Raw genomic sequence first — 17,493 nt, forward strand, 5'->3', positions numbered from 1 at the left:
CCTTCTGTCATGGCCATATCAGGGTTCACTGTGAAGCAGACCAGCACCCAACTTACGCAAGTCATTTCATTCTAGTAAAGTCAGCAGTACCCAGCAAACAGCTGGTGCTCTCACATCACCACGTATAATTCGCACAAAGCATTTCACTTATCAGCAACCTAAGGTTACAGTGTCCAAAAGCCACCATCTCATCTAGGGACCGATGAGAATTGTAGGACTTCTTCCATCACACAAGAACTAATAATAGCAGGAGATTCCATCACTTTGATCAAAATAATATGACTTTATAATCCTGCTACTAAATGAGATTATAATTCACTAATAATGTTATTTTTTACCCCTAATCTGGTTAAAGCTGCACAATCATCTAAGGAGGAATGTTATATCTATGTAGCCTTCATGGGAAGTTAATGCACACCATGAAATGTGGGTATATAAAATATAACAATTAAGAAAACTATACATAAAAAGAAGTAGCCAAATAGCTGTATTTGGTGCTTCAGGTACTGCTTCAGCCTCCTACCTTAGTTATTTATGTCTCTGCTTTCCACAGCTCTTAGTGTTAGAAAAAAGTTTTAACATCTAACCTAAACTTTTCTTTGCTTCAGGCTATTATTCCACACTTTCCATCTTTAGAGAACAAATAAATCTCTTCCTTCATTTATATTGTTACCTTGAAGTTATTTATAGCCTGTGCCCATGTCCCTCGAGCTCTCTCTGTTACAGACTATAAATATAGCTCCCTTAATCCCTTTTCATATGCTTTATCCTCTAGTATTTATATCAGATTTGTAATCTTTATATTTTCTTTTCATTTTAAACTTTCTAGACCACAATTACAGAGATTATTGCAAATAAGTGGTGAAGCAAAAATACTCTGTCCATTTTAAACATGATCTGCTTATACCACTATAATTGTGAACACACTAGTCAAGGTTGAAATGCATAAATTACTGTAATTGCTTTCATCTCCTGATATATTTAAAACAAATTATTTTGAATTTAAGATTTCTAATGTTTTGTCTGACTGTACAGATTAATCTTACAAAAGGTTTAGCAAAAAATATTTTAGCGAAACAAGATCCATGTATGTAATTTTAAAAGAAGAGAGATACTCTTTCTCCATTTGTTCTCTCAGTAACTATATCCTCTGTTAACAGCCACAACCGAGCCAATTTTTCTTCAAATTTGACTTGTTTTAATCTCACAGACATTTTAGTTTGATGCAAACTGACTTTGTAGGATGCAGCTTTGAAATATATGATGAGCTTTGAAATATAATTGCATGCATATTTTGAGACACAAATGCTTAGCAAATTCTTTCAAAGGGTCAACAAAATGGTGACTAAAAAAGGATCCAGATATTAGTGGGCTGTGACTTTTGGTACTGGTTAAGGATCTGGTCCGCAGACTTATCTAGACTTGCAAAAAGTCTTTCACAAGGTGTCTCACTGGAGTTTGTGTCCTGCTCTGGCCTTTATGTGAACTTACAAGAACTCTATAACTGATCAGAAACAGTTTTAAAGACAAAAAGCAGAAAGGAAATAAATATTCTTGCTGAATTTAAGAAAAGGTTGATAGTGCAGTGAGGTAACAGTAATTCCTATTTTAATAGAGGTCTGGAAAGAATACTGGAAGAAAGACTGATTGGGTTAAAACCACAGATGAAACAAATATCTTTAGGATATTTTATGGAAGGCTCTGAGGAACGCCAGAGGTCCTCATAAAGCTTTGTGATTGGGAAACAAAATAGAAGAGTTCACTCATTTTTTGTATGTACACGGTAATTTCTATTGGGAGGAATGAGTGGAATATACCTTACCGTGCTTCATTAACCTCAATGTAACCTTAAAAACAGTTGGCTGCCATTGCAGACAGCTCGGTGACAACATGTGGTCAATCTACAGCAAGATTCAAAAATGAAAACAGGAAGTACAGAAAGCAGGATAAAAATAAAATTTCATATTCTTTAAGGAGGCTTTGTCATCAGGAGTATTCCAGTTTGGTTATCCTACCTCAAAGGGAGCCATGTCAGAAACAGGAAAAGGCTAATTGGATTTAAGATGATTAAGAGCTTGGAAAGACTTCCATAAGTAGAAAGAGTCTGATTTTCATTTGCACAACTACACTTTTTTATTGCATGGAACACATACTATTTATGTTCACCTTAGCATCCATTCATCTACATTGGAAGAAGAAAACCATATTACAAATGAGAATTAACTGCGTATCTACAGGCCTTCTGGGGAGTGCACGTAAGGGTTATATAACAACAAAGCAGATTTAGTGCAGAAATGTAAGATAAATCTATACAACCTTTCCCTTTTGCAGAAAGCAACTACCATCTTCCAGGTAGACTTTATAATTGCATTCATAATGACAAAGTTCAAATGTCTGAAGAAGTTATCTAAGAAGAATGCTGAGTTTTCCTCTCTCTGATGAGGTTTTGGACAATTAGTTAAATACCAGGTCCTGACAGCTGGACACAACATGTTATTTCCTACATAAATGTTACTAACTATAATAATGCTTCGTGTTTCAAAGGAACAGCAAAAAAACCCTCTGTCCCTTCAGATCTTGCATCTCCTTCTCAGAGTACTACTATGGATAGCAGGGTCGTTTTGAAGGGTTGTGATTTAAAAAAAGTCTGCACTTTGTGTTGCCCTGTGCCAGCCGTGAGAGTCAAATTGTGCCTTCAACTTGAAACTGCACTCGGTATGAAATGAACTGCAACAACCACGACAACAATATGGTCCTTTCAACCTGCATTTGCTAGCACGTCAGCATCAGTTATTGTAGGGTTTTGGTTTACATAGGTACTAGTATCAAATGCTTCCCTATGTAGCAACCAGTAAACGGCATCACACAAATGAAAGTTTTCTTCACGTAACTTGAATTCTACTTATTTCCAGGTTGCCTAGAAAGGATAAGGGCATACCAGAGCTTCTTATGTTAAAAAATTAAGGATAGGAGAGATTACGTTGGGAGAATGTATGGCAAAACATTTTCTACACAAAGAGAGGATTTAAAAAAGAAGTAGAAATTGCATACAAGAGCCACGAAGGCTTTCCTGGAGCAGAGTCTTCATGTGGTACCACACCAGAACTGATACGGCCTGGGGGTGCAGATAGCTACTGCTGCAAATATGTTCAGTTTTGGTGCAGGCTGCTGAAACCTACATAGATATAATTTTCTACTTCATACGAAACAGTGTACACGGGAGAGCATTTTACTTTCATACTAACAGATGAAATGTGCCCTATGGATGATCACAGAATCATAGAATAGTTTGGGTTGGAAGGGACCTTTAAAGGTCATCCAGTCCAATCCCCTGCAACAAGCAGGGACATCTTCAAATAGATCAGCCCCATCCAGCCTGGCCTTGAATGCCTCCAGGGATGGGGCATCTACCACCTCTCTGGGCAACCTGGGCCAGTGTTTTACCATCCTCATTGTAAAAAAATTTTTCTTTGTATCTAGTCTAAATCTACCTTCAAACGTAATGAAAGGTAATTATTGACAGCTTCATAGGGGCAGTATAAGAATAAATTCTACTTAATGGTAAAGTGCTATGCAGTTAACTCGAGTTTAACAAGGTGCTAATCGAGTGTGAAATTTTAGGCTCTGTCCTTTAAATGTCAAGAGGAGCAAGGAGTGTATTCTCCGGACACCTAAGCTTTCCCAGGCAGCAGTTTGACGTGTATTTGGAACCACCGTATGCCATAGTTGAAGGTGAGAGAAACGGTTGTGCCTCCCTTCCCTTCTCATGGCCCCTCTGACCGTGAGGATGACTCTCTCCTTTCCCACACTGCAGCACACGTCTGCAGTGCCACAGGGAACTGAGGGGCATGTTTTAACCATCATCAGTTGTTCACTACATCAGTCCCAGCAGACACATTAGTACCTGTGCCAGGACAAGGGATGTGACTGTTCAGCAGAGGAACGAGAGCCCAGGACCAGGTAGGGGGTGGGAATGCTGCTGTTCCTTCCAGGTAACACCAGCTGGCATCTCTACAGCTATGTACTATGACCTTACATCTACAGAATCAAATACACAGTACTAATACATAACAAAAAATTAAAAGAAAAGAAAAAGGGAGAAGGAGGAAAAATAATAAAGTAATAGTCCAGATTTCCACACTCACTCCTCCTTTCTGAAGCTACAGGGGAACACTAAAGCCTATTTGGCTGCTAAGAATCTGCCCTGTGCCTGGAGGTCCAAGCCACTACCAGAATAGGCTGAGCAATAGTATTCCCTGGAGGGAATAATCAAAACAGGTCCTTAAGAATGAGTTCCTGAGGTCTTCAGGAATAAACCTGTGCTGTTGCAGACCTCTGGACATCTGCAGATGAAGGATGGCAGCTGGGGAGGTTTATAGGATGCGTGTCCACCTGCCATGGGCCAGTAGGCCTGTAGGAGGAGGAACAGCATTTCATCTTAGGCACTCACTCAGGTTTACCCAAACTAACTTGTGAAATCCAGCATTCCTAAAATTTTTGACAGGTTTTAATATAACCATAACACAATGTCCCCCATGAGGGGGGACATAGTAAGACTGGTGATAAATCTATGTGCATACATCTTCTGTATATGCATATCAATGACAAGTATATTTGCGTGACCAGTGACCAGAGAGAGGCATTCACTTATAGACGAAGTTTGAGAATTTTAGCCCAGGGGTAACTTTTTTCTAAATATTCCCATTTCTAATAATTTATTTTCTAAACAAAACAGCTGCATCAGTATTAGTATCCTTAATCATCCATAGCATCACCATTACTTAATTCAGCTGCATTTGCATTCCTTCCTGATTTCTTTGCCTATAACTCTTTGTTGTTGTCATTTGTAATTTCCCTTCTTTCCCCTGTGAGTTCTCCAGCTGCCCCATTATCACCCTGTATGCATTGTCATGAGAGGAAAAAAAAAAAACAACAAACAAAAAAACCGAAAAACCAATAAACAACAAAACGAAACAAACAAAACCTGCCCTCCACCTCCCCCCCCCCACCCAAACAAAAAACCCCAACAAACCAGAAAATAAGCACAGAGCTCAGAAAACTGCCTACTAGGCTGAGCAGAAAAGGCAATATAGGAATGATGCAGATGGTAGAGCGATGAGAATTTCTAGCAAAGCTGTGGTGAGATTGCTCTGCAGGTTCCCCAGGAAAGCTGAGCTGCATTTGGGGAGCTGAGTTCAGGACGGTGAGATGTAGCAGAATTTGTAGTGTGTGCATAAACAGGCTCTGTGTCCTACACGTCTACCTCTACCAAACAAATTACTTAGACAAAAAAACAAACCAAAACAAAAATCAAAACCCAAGCAAACAAAAAAAAACCCAGAAAAACAGTCTGTATAAGGGCTAGGGAAATCCCTGAATAGTACCTTACTGTGTGACTACAAGGGTAACACAGTCCTGAGTTGTTTTTAACAACTTTTGCCAGTCCTAAGATATTCCTACGTGCGCATGTGTTCTTCATTGTGGCTTTGAACTTCTTTTGGACAGAAGCTTCTCTCATCTCAGTTGAAGCTGATAGTGTTTTCACATCTATTTTTTCTCTGTTCGTGGACAGTGAGAACTGTACTTCAAACTCCCCTGGTTCCCACCTCCCACATAGTTCTTTTGCATCTTCAGTGCCTTCCCCACCCTCCCGCACAACAGCATTTTAACATAGGAAGTGCTTGTATAGTTCATCTCTGCTCTACTACTCCATTTATAAAATTCTCTTATATTTTCCTCGAGCTTCTTTCCCTCCTGCCCATCCTTCCTTCATACTCCTTGAAGAAACCTAGGTAAGACTTACTATTTCCTGTGGAATTCCTCCTACGGTATCTATTGCCAATTCTTAAAAGAAACAATAGAGTAAAACTTTCTTCTTCTTCTTCTGAAACAGATCCTATAGGAAAAAAACAGTGACAGCAAATAAAAGGATGCCAACTTTCTGACGTGTGCGTGGGAATGAGTGGATCTGGAGCCTGGAACAGCTTTGAGCATATGCACGGCACAGCCTGGTAAGCATCTATGAGACTCCTGAGGTTAAGTGCTCTCCTGAATTTAGGTCCCACTAGATTTCAGCAGCTGCTGTACAAGGATTTTCATGATGAACATTTTGAGGCATCAAAATAATTTCTATATAGTCTTTTAACAGTATGTATCTACATGTAAAAGTAGATATGTTAATATAAAGACTCATACTGATGATTCTCCCTTTGCTATTTCTTACACTGTGCTGTGGCTGGTATTAACTCCATCACTATTCATGTCAGTATGAAATCCCAAAAAATCTAGGTATTTCATTTTATGTTTCTTGGTGATATTGTAATATGTGGTGGGTTTTTTTTGCATTTTAAAACTTCACGGTCAGATTCAAATTAGAATATCAAAAACTTGAACAGTCCAGGCATTTTACTTCTTCTGTACCTACAGGGAAAAGCTTCACAAGGCTTAGAAAAAGTACATGTTTTTCAATAGAGATGTTGATTTAGAGATCAAACAAGTAGATGAAGAGAACTAAGAACTTACTTTTTCTGCAAGAAAAGGAGTCGTGAACAGGTAAATAAAAGGCCATCACTAACATTTTACTAAACTTAAAAAGAAGTAGCAGCAAACACCAAAAAGAGTCTCTATGTAAGATTAGGGACTAACAGTCTGCCTTCCCTGCTCCCTCTCATACTGTTATTGTGCAACACTAACAATGTGGTGGCCTGGAGCACCAAGAATAAAAAAGGAAACTTGGATTAAGAACAGAACAATTGGGGGAAATTATTAAATTAACATTAAACTTCCTCATTATTCCATTCCAGACTCCACTGAAATTGAATAGCTGTGGGTCCTCCCCCCTGGCATGCATACCTTCAACCACAGGGATTACGAAAGACAACAATAGTCTTTGATTGTAAAAACATGATTTATATAGTGGGCATTTTCAAATAATTCATTCTGTTCCATCTCTTGCGTTCCTTTGATGATACTCAGTGTCATTACTAGAAGGAACGTTGTTATCATTAGAACAAAGCATCCTGCATTTCAGGCGCATTCACGCACACAGGGCTTGGATTCTTGGAGCTCTTGTTGTGTTTGTATACTCCACAAACTGGAAGGAGTTTACAATCCAGAAACACAAAACAAATAAACAACATGTGTTGGCTATACTCAGATTATATTAAATGCCAAAGTACCTTTACAGTCATGCACAGAACTGTCAGCCTGACCAAAAAAAATGAGATGTTTATTATGTAACGGGACAGAGAAATCAGCACCGTATCATTCAACTAGGCAAAGGCTTCCACTGATTTTGCAAGCCTTTCTGCACTGGTAAGATATTCAAGTAGATAAATCAGCTGCCCCCTGATTACACCCAGAATGTGCACGATAGAAGCATGCCATTTATTTAGAAGAAAAAGGTAAAAAACCCAAAAGGTGGAGTTCAGTAGATAATTATAATCCATTAATATTTCACTGGTTCATAAATTGCCAGCTTCCTGAGCAACAGCTACAGTCAGAGGCTGCACAGACACCCTGCTGAAGATTGTTGTTGCTCTTTACTAAACTGTCACTAAAAGCTTGCTTCTAGTTAAACATAGGCGAGCACAAAGATCCCAGTGAACTTCCTTAGGGAGAACGTGCCTCACTGTGTTTTTGCAATTCTCCTTTAGGATTCAAGTTTTTCTAGTGAGCACAAATGTTTGTGAAGCAGCCATAAAGAATGGTTTGCTAAAAATGTGTCAATTCGCTGACGCTTCCTGTTATGTCTGTGAAAAGCACCGAGAAGGCTAATCGAACAGCAGACACGAATTTTATGTAACAAAACTAGACGGGTCCATTTTGGAGGAGCTGTGTGCATATGTGACATGTTCACACTGAACATGGAGCTTGACAGTGCCAGCCCCTAAAAATAGCACCTGGATATCCTTGTTCTCATCAGCAACCACAAACGCATCTCCGTCGTTTGGTGCATCGATCTGGCACCTCCTTTCCCTCCTCCAGAAGAGACAGGAGTGGGGGTACCCTGAGGTACCTTGTTTTAGTGGAACTGGGTGAGATGAAGAGGATGTTTGCATCTGCTGCAAGCACGTTTTAAACAATATCCCTGCCCCTCAGCAGGCAGTTATCATGTTGTTTTGGCAGCAGGAAGGAATCTGTGGTTTTTCTTGAATGTTGCTCCTCTTTATTTAAACTACCAGAAATAAAGCAAAAATGACAGAATGCTCTGTCTATAAATAATCATTCCGGTGTACAGTTATATTAGGAGGTAACTCAGATGGCATGATAACGCCTAACAGGCTAATCTTAGACCTGTAATGCCATAAGATGAAAATAACCAGGCTAAGAATAACTGACCCAGAGGAGTCAGCCTGTTAAAGAGATCCACAGAGCATGGCATTTTAGATTGTCCTGTGTTTAACAATAATATCTGCTAATTAGTTTATCTACAATACTTTGGATTGCACCCACCATATAAAAAACCCATCCACAACAGTATTTGGGAAAGGTTAAAAATCCAGCAACACCTGAAACCTTCCCCATCATCTATACCAAAACCTGCAATTAATGTGTATATACACATGTATTGCAGACAATCTAGTATTCTGCTTTCTCGGCAACGACTGTGTAGAAGAAAGAGGTTGGGCAGTTGATATAGAAAGAAAGGTCTGACTGAAGCTTAAGCTACAAGTGCTCTTCATACCCAACACAAACTTCAATGAACTAAATGGATTCCGTATGCAACTTTACAGGGGAGACTGGCTGAAACGACGCGCCTTTGAGTGCAGTGCAAACCTATAGGTATAATGAAGCTGAACAGCTAAAATAATAAACAGTTGAAGTAACAAGTTCTTTTCCAACACAGTGATTTAGCTTAACACACCAAGGAGCTACTGTCCTGGTGCTAGTACTAGTGAACCTTTGTATTAAATCCAGTGTTCAATGTTATCAGGAAAGATGCTCAAAGAGGTTTTTAAATTATGTTCTGCTTTCGTTTTTATTTACTTTACAGCTTTTGCAGCTTGCTATTCTTGTCTATCTTGTACTTTGAAATTCTTATTCCAGGTTTCTCCCACAACCTATAAAAATATCTTCTAATACAAAGTTTGTCAGATAATCACGTGGCTCCAGAAGCTGGGACTTAAATAAAATAAAATTTAAAAACAAAGCAATGCTACAGCATTAGAGGACACATGAAGCTGGTGACATAGGTCTGGACTGCAGCAGTTTCCTTCCATTTTACCACATTTTTGTCCTGAATTCAACTGAATTCAACCAATGTCTTGTCCAGCACACATGACTGTGGAGAGCCTCTACTCAAAATCAGTGAGATTTTAACTACATGAGACCTGCAGATCTGTGTGATTTGTCTCTTCTCATTGTATTAATTGTTAAGGCTAAGACTTTACTCTTCCGTAATATTTAATTCAAATACTTCAGCTACTACTACAAAGCACTAGATTTTTTTCTACCTAGCCTTTACAACAGCCATTGAAAAAGCCTCTCCGGCTGCTCTCCAGAACTTCCCTGAACTGAAATTTTCCCACTCAATTTTTTTCATTACTTTGAAAAGAATCACAGAGTAAAAGCTTAGCATATCTATTCTTGCTCTCTCCAAAGAGTTATTGCCCAAGATACCACATCTCCAACATTTTGTATCTGTAAGAAGTTTACATTACCTGATTCATATATGTCATTTTTTTATTAGTATCAGAACAAACCTTTAAATGAATTTGCTTTCTGCAATCTCTCCACAGAAACAGTTGAGCAAGTGAAAGTTTTGTGTGTCCAGACAAAAAAACAAAAGGGAGAGCAAATATGAAAAGAATTTTCCCTGAAGGCAATATAAATGCATATGTACAAATGTGTATATGTAGTCATGCAGCCACACAATAGATACAACATAAGAGATGAATTTTGTACATTGGGGCTTACTGAGGGAAGATAGCTCAAGAGGACCTGTCAACCCACATCCAACATGATGCATGTAGCATTGACTGTTATTTATATTCAAGTGACACAGCTTGAGTTCCCTGACTGGTGCAGAGAATAAAATACTGCATCCACATTTACTTAACTATGTTTGTGAAATTGCAGGTGTTTTGCAAGCCTGTAGGTAGATGAAGTCAATAAAATTCATCATTCTGAACCATTATATTCCCTTTAGAACAGTCTTGCTGTATAGATTTCCGTACCTGACAGGTATCATTTTGTGTATTTCACAGAAGGGTTAGCTGATGTAAGCAGGATTGCATAACTTGCTCAGGTCACCTGTCAACTTGGTGATGAGCCAAGGCTTTAAGCTCACGATCTCCTTGAACTCTTGATTTTCAACACACCAGCTTTCAGCAGGAAGCAGAAGATGCCTTATCCAAAAAAAGCCAAGGTGGAAGTTAGGCAGGCCAGTGAAGGCTTTACAAGGCTTTACATCAAAATATGGCCAGTGAAGCAAAGAGAGAAACCTTAGCCTTTGGAAAAACAGTACAGTATATTAAATGACCAGACGTTAATGAATTAAGCATTACTTCTTCAAGTCCCACATCTACAGATACCACAGCTGGGTAGGTTCTTTCTTCTCCTTCACACAACCAATACCTATTTGAGTAACGTAGCCCTGCATTAATTACTGACTACATTTGAATGAGTGTTCTTGCCATGGACTGTGCTTCACCAAGTGCTTTTTTTTTTTTTTGAAGGACTTATAGTTTATTATATTGTGGTGAGATAAGAGGCCAGCTGATGTTAGGGTCCACTGTAGCACTGCACACACATGGAAGTTGAGACTTTTTGGGTAAAATAAAAAGCGACAGCATAGGTAAATATTAATTCCAGCTAAATAAGAGGCTTTACACACCCAATCCATTTTTTAAATAATGAAACTAAAATAATTGTGATATCAAATAAGAATACATCAGCACCATTTTCTTAAATAGAGATGCACAGCGCTTACTGCTGCATTTAAGAACAACAGTACCATATGGGAAAATCTAGTTCAGTCTTCTCAAGATAGCTGAAACTGCTCTGTGCAGTAAGGTGTAGGTGTTTGTAAATTACACAGCTTCTTGAGTCAGTGCCGATCTACATTGCTCCATTCATAATTAGACTTTTGATTGGTACCTATCCAGATCATCTCATTCATAGTATGATTTACAAGCAGGGATGGAGACAGGCAAAGCAGTAATTGAGGGAATACCAGAAGAACTGCCTCACATGGCAGCAGTATTTCCTATGCCTGCTATTGTCATCAACTCCTTAGAGAGTTTTCTTTATGAATACATATTCACTGGCCATCAAATCTGTCCTCTTTGGGGATGGTTCCAGCCCAGTTTAAAATCAGAGTTGCATAACACATCTGTTGCATCTGGAAACTAGCAAGCCTCAAAAATCCATTAAGTGTTTAAGCTGTGCTTGCTTCAAAGACTTCAAGAATATCAAGGGTGTAGACTGCAAATGTCCTGGGATCTACTATTTTCTTAAATATGTGCAACTTTTCAACTCGAGCAAAAGTCACATACGTGTAAGTGAAGACAACTTTAAAGGACATTCCAATAAGCAAAATTCAAATGACTGATGCCAGCTACTCCAAACACTAGAGCAGAACATCATACCCTGGCTATTTCTTTCTCCCCTATACGTAGCATAGAGGGAGACAATACCTGAAAAGTTACCAGGCCTAATCCTGCAAGGCCATGAACTCAAGGGAGCTGAAGGTAATCGACAGCAGCACCAGGCCTTGTGGCTTCACGTGACATGAATTAAGCTGCAGACTATGTCCAATAACAACTACTTGCAGTCTACTTATGTACTTTAAAGGCCAAAGGAAACACTGTGGAGTGTTTTGCGTTCTACACAATATATATTTAAACATCTTTTACCTGGATAATGTTCTTGCCTAAGTTGTTTGGGTTTTTTTGAAGTCTAAAAACCCCCCTCTATTCTACGTGGTACTACAGGGCAAATTGTGTATGTTATATGGGCCTAATGTAACATCAGCTAAACAAATGATTGTTACATGATATTCTTGTCTCCAGTGAAGAAAAGCAGAGCTATAAACTTACAGAAAATTACCTCCCTCTCTTGTGTTTCAAATGAGAAAACTGCTGTTAGTCAAGCAACCTTAGTTGGCAGTTACAAGGTAGCATAGTGAGCTAAAAAAACCCCAGATTTTCACTTGTGTACAGCTAATTTAAACTTGTCAGAGTATAAAAAAGAAAAACAAACAAACAGCAACAGCAAAAAAACACAAACAAAAGCAACAAAACCAAACCAACCAAACAAAAAACCCACCACAAACCAACAGGAGGAGGAGAAGCAGTTGATCGTTATCTCCCTGACCAATACATAAACACTGGACACCTGCTGAGCTGTTCAGGAAAACCAAAGAAAAGCAGTAGTTCCTGAACAAGAAGTGGACACTACAGATGGCTTTGCAAAACTGTAACACTTTCAGAGAAACTTCTGCTTTTACCCCTCCTCTTTGATAGAGCTTCATTGTTCATATGTGTAAACAAGTCTTTCACCTGATTTCTGTCCTTGACAAAGAAACTGTAAGTGGTGATCAACATATCTTCTAAGAAGTTAGAGAAATAGTACATTTGAGAGATTCAGAAGGAAACAAACCAGCCCAGCACCTTTCTAATGAAATAGAAAAATCACCACTCTTAAAACATTGCCAGTTGGAATTCTCCATTCCCCTTAGGTGCTCTCGTTATTTTTAACCTGTACATAACAGCTTTCTAGTCTCTCATTCCCTCTTTCAGTCTATAATCATTTTGAGGCAGCCTTGGCTTTCTGTATTGAAAAACACTTATCATGAGGTTAAGACACATCTAAGTCTTTTCTAACGAGAAAGATATTACTATTTGACACAATCTCTCACAATTTATTTTCACATCTGAAACTAGAAGTCTGCTCTAAAATTGTATGTAAGAAAGAAACACACGTAAAACTTTAAGTTCTTTTTCTATAAAGCGGGAAAAAGCAACAGATTTTTTTAAAAAACAAACCAACGTGGGCTCAACAGGTGTATTAAAACAGGCAATACGTGAAGAGGCTGTGGTCTACACATATAAATAATCACTGCCAAGTTTTGTGAAAGGAAAAGGAAAGGAAGGGGGAAAGGAAGGGGGAAAGGAAGGGGGAAAGGAAGGGGGAAAGGAAGGGGGAAAGGAAGGGGGAAAGGAAGGGGGAAAGGAAGGGGGAAAGGAAGGGGAAAAGGAAGGGGAAAAGGAAGGGGAAAAGGAAGGGGAAAAGGAAGGGGAAAAGGAAAAAAAGTAAGAGAAAAAAGGGAAGAGGAAAAAGGAAAAAAAGGAAAAAAGGAAAAGAGAAAGAAAAAGAAGAGTAAACTAACACTAAAGTACACATAAACAATTCACTTCGCGTTCTACATATAGGTCCTCTATAAAGCCAACTTTATGCAAAACGAAGTCGGAAATTTAGGATTAAAAAGATATAAAACAGATAACGTTGTGCCTCAAAAGACAGTTTCAGCCCAATAAGAACAACTGGAATTCACCGAGTTTAACAGAGAATGGGCAAGAGTAACCTTAAATTTTGACATTTCTAGCCTGTCTAAACTGACATTTTGGCCACAATTCTTCCAACTTAATTCATTCTCAGTACATCATTTGCAGGTCTCAAACACGGCTAGCAAAGAAACAAGAAAATACCATGGTAGCTTCAAATGCGTGAGGAAATGCCCAGTGTTGTTTCAGAGCAGCTTTGAAATACCTTCATTTAAAACCACATCCAATTTACATCTCAGTAAGTCATTATATATGACTACCAGTGCCAGGTTCACAAATATATTTAAAGTAACAAAGTAAGCCATGCATATTAAAGACATTTTAAAGTAACATTTTAGTGAAAAAAAGAAAGGGATTAGTTTTAAACTCCCTTTGTATGCAAACTGGAGAAAAGGAAACTCACAGAAAGACCAAATCCTGTTTACAATAGACATATGAGCAGTATTGCCTACGAGGGGCTCTGAGGCTTCTGACAAGGGCTGTCTGAGGAAGCCTCCCTATGAATAAGCCTGTACCATGAGCCCCATTTTGCAACCACGCAACAAAACAAACACAGAATCCCAAACTAGATTTCGGTTGTGAGCATTTTGCTCTGGCTGTAGAGCAGCAGACTGAAGGAGATAAACTCTCTGCAAAAGCAGCAGCTGCTATCTAACATATGACCATAGTTAATTAATAACTCACATCAAGCCTCAAAAAAATAAAGTCACTTCTTTAAAGGAGGGGTGTTTTCTTGTCCCACTAGGTTGTATTTTCCCGGTCAGCCACTGAAGTCCAAAGTACGGAGCTTTCTCTTACCTGAGCTGATCATACTGTGCATTCTTTGCTGAGCCAAGAGCTGTTCACGTCCAGAAACCCCATCTGAGGAAAAACACGATTCACTCTCGTAAATTGTCTGCAGCATATTCCAACTGGTCTGCACTTCAGCTACACGAGAGATTCATCACTGCACTTGCACAGGGGCGTCCAGCAAGACCCTCTGCGGTCCTACCTCCTCCAGCAAGGGTTGTAAGATAATACGCTTCAGCAATTAGCAATGTTTAAGCTTTTGCACAAGTATCTATCGGGAGATGGGAAAACCCCCCAAATCGCCTCTGGGCAGCCCCCGCCTGCCGGAAGGGACCCGTGAGCGCGCAGGGGGCTGCGCGCCGCCGAGTTGGAGCAGTTGCGTTCGGGCAGCCAACGGCAGGTGGAAGAAGAAATGAAGAAATATCTCTGTGCTTCGGGCTTTCTGGCGGGGCGGGGGGGGAACACAGTCTCTTACAACCCACCAAACCAAATAAGCCCCCTTTGCAGGGACCAGGAGGCCCCGAGGGTTTAGTGTGAATTGCCCCAGCTCGGAGCAGCGTTGCTGTCCCCGCTGCTCTCCCTGCCCGCTCTCCCTCGGCCAGCGGCCGCAGAAGTTGGCGGGAGCAGCAGCGACAGCTCATTTGCATTTGAATCGACACCCGCGTGGCCCAGCAGCGGCAGAAATAGAACAATGGCCGGCCTGAGCCAAAAATAGGTCAAGCATGGCCGGGTGATTGGAGCCTGCATTAATGCGTTTAAAAATACCACAGCAAATACAGCTGTCCAGTCTCTGTCTTGCAAACCACCAGCCATCCTCCCTCTGCCACTCGGCCTCGAGCACAATTAACCCCTTCTCCCTACCCAGCCCGTTTCGGTGGGGAGAAACCAGGAAGCGAGGAAGGCAAGCAGGGAGCGCATTAGAAACACTCCTCGCCCGGGACTTGCGCCCCAATCCCTCCTTTCCCTCCCCCAGGGAGTATTTTGTGAAAAGCGAGCAAAAACGCCACAGCCTCTGCATCGGTCCTAAAATAACACTGGGAGGTTTTGCTGGCGATGTGGTTTCTGCCTCGCCCACACGCAGCCATCCTGCCGTTCTATTTTTGCTGTCTGTTTCTCTGGCTACGCCGCAGTTGGCTTTGGTGGAGGAGCCGGGCTGCTGCCTGCTCCCGGCAGGACCTGCAGCTGCCTCGGGAGAGATTTCTGAAGCTAATCGGGTTGAGGGAGAGCAGAAGGTGGGGGCAGATGCTAATGAGGGACTGGGTTTTGTGCGTGCAGTTATAAGCAGCCTTTCCCTATTTAGCATGCTTGATATAATTCTTATAGCAAGTCACCAGTTACAGCACAGCACGTTAGACATGCTTACCGACAATGCACTATTCGGTTGACTTGCTAAAATTTGGAGAGGGGCTGAGCAGCTCATAATTATTTTTAGAAGCATTAGGCAACTTGCACGGCGTCTTTCTCAGTTTTACAAGATGATGTGCTTTCAGCAGAGCAGTGTTTGATGGCATCCCAGACAACACCACCATGCTTCTCTGTGTCATGGCAGGTTTCATGTATGCTACATGAAGTTTATTTTTTAAAATGATACATCAGAAGTTGCGCTTCTTGTTTGCTGATTAACACACATACACGTAGATACGTTTCATTTCACCATTACAGATGAAACTTCTCTGGGTCCTGCTCTGCCTTATAGCACTTGTTACACATGGGACCAAAGCTTGTCACTACCTACAGCACCCTGAACACTCACCTACCAAAGCTATGCATCCCCTTCCATGTCCCTGCTCTAGAGGAGCATCAATGGGTGCTGGGACATGGTTCCTCACCAGAATGAAGAAGCCAGTGCAGAGGTTCACCTTGGGGATTCCCAGAAATCCACCAAATCCCATACTCTCTCCAGCACCTTTTGCCAGTGAAGCTGCAAGATTCTGCCCAGTACTTGAGCCTCATTTCTGTCTGTTGGCTGAGGATGGGCTGTCCGCCCATCAACTAATATGATAGATTGTAGCCAAGTACTACAACTTGTTTCTTTTTCAAACTTCTCATTATTGTGTTACTGGAGAAAAGATTCACATTAACAAAGTAGTGTGACACTTCTGTGACGTTTGGCTAGTCCATGGCACCTGAGAGGTCCGCAGCTCAAGTCTCCTCCACATGCAAAACACCTTCGCAAATGACCTGATCCTGCTAAGAGTTGAGATCTGTCCCCGAGACAGAGACCGCAGCAGCTGACAGTGAGGTTTTCCCTGCAGGATCCTCAAGTTAGCACCTATTACTGCTACGCACCCCTCTCTCCTTGCCTTCTCTCTTCCCTACCCCCAAGTTTCCTGGGAGCACTACCCCAGGGGAGGGGGAAAGCTCTGCAGACAGTGTACTCCCAGCTCTGCAAAGGGGCAAGGACAGCCACCAGCAAGGTGCAACACAGGGGATGAACATCACACATACCATCGCACTACTGACAGCTGACAATTTGGTATCGTTGAACATTATTCTTTTGAAAATAAAAATACCCAAATGTTTTTGGGGAAAGAGGTGGCACTTTGATGGTACAGGGCAGAAGACATTTAACACAACTGCAAGGGGGATCACCAGAAGAAACAGAAATCTTCTCTAAGGCAGAAAAAGCTTTTTACAGACAGAAGTAAATAAAAAAGTGGAATTGCCTATGCCCTTGAGCCAACCAGACCATGACTCCGTTTAGTGATTCAGCACCTCAAAATAATCAAGTCTAGTATTACAGGGGAACACTGGAAGGAATAATTTAGAAACACATCAGAATATGGAAAATGATGGAGTGTGGGATCCTGGTATTAGGTACTCATACATGTTTATAACTTCTTACATGTGCAGCTGCATTTTTAAAGATAGCATTCACAGCTCTGACTTCAAATACTTTAGTAACTAAATAAAAGCAAATTATTTTCAAGAGTAGAAAATGTACATTCAGATATTTAGCTGCAAGCGTTCTTAATTTTGGCATACGTATTTTAAACTGACAGACATGTAAAATATCCTATGCTAGTTAATTCACAGACGATAATAACTACAGCATTGTGCTTTGTATTTTAGAAGATATATAAAAATTATATAAAAAATATTTTACTTATGAAGTCAGTCAACCCAAAAGTAGGGCTTTTACAACCTGAATTCTTCTGACTTGCTTCAATGTATTATGGGCCTATGTTGGTACATG

General features: G+C 40.4%; 1 protein-coding gene across 8 annotated transcripts in view; it reads right to left on the minus strand.

The window, feature by feature from the left end:
- Positions 1-17,493, minus strand: part of HDAC9 (histone deacetylase 9) — a gene marked incomplete at both ends in the record, with an annotated part of 426,230 nt that overhangs the window by 264,133 nt on the left and 144,604 nt on the right. For 6 of the 8 annotated variants that reach the window (XM_080339195.1, XM_080339188.1, XM_080339194.1 and 3 more), the window contains one exon: positions 14,307-14,364. The exons of 1 other annotated variant lie outside the window; for it this stretch is intronic. In XM_080339195.1, the coding sequence (XP_080195321.1) occupies positions 14,307-14,328 (22 nt within the window). Of the gene's footprint in view, positions 1-14,306; positions 14,413-17,493 lie in introns of those variants that run through there. One more of the 8 variants, XM_080339185.1, reaches the window with a different exon arrangement.

This window comes from Nesoenas mayeri (assembly GCF_963082525.1).
Source record: "Nesoenas mayeri genome assembly, chromosome: 2".
In the NCBI taxonomy this organism is placed as follows: domain Eukaryota; kingdom Metazoa; phylum Chordata; class Aves; order Columbiformes; family Columbidae; genus Nesoenas; species Nesoenas mayeri.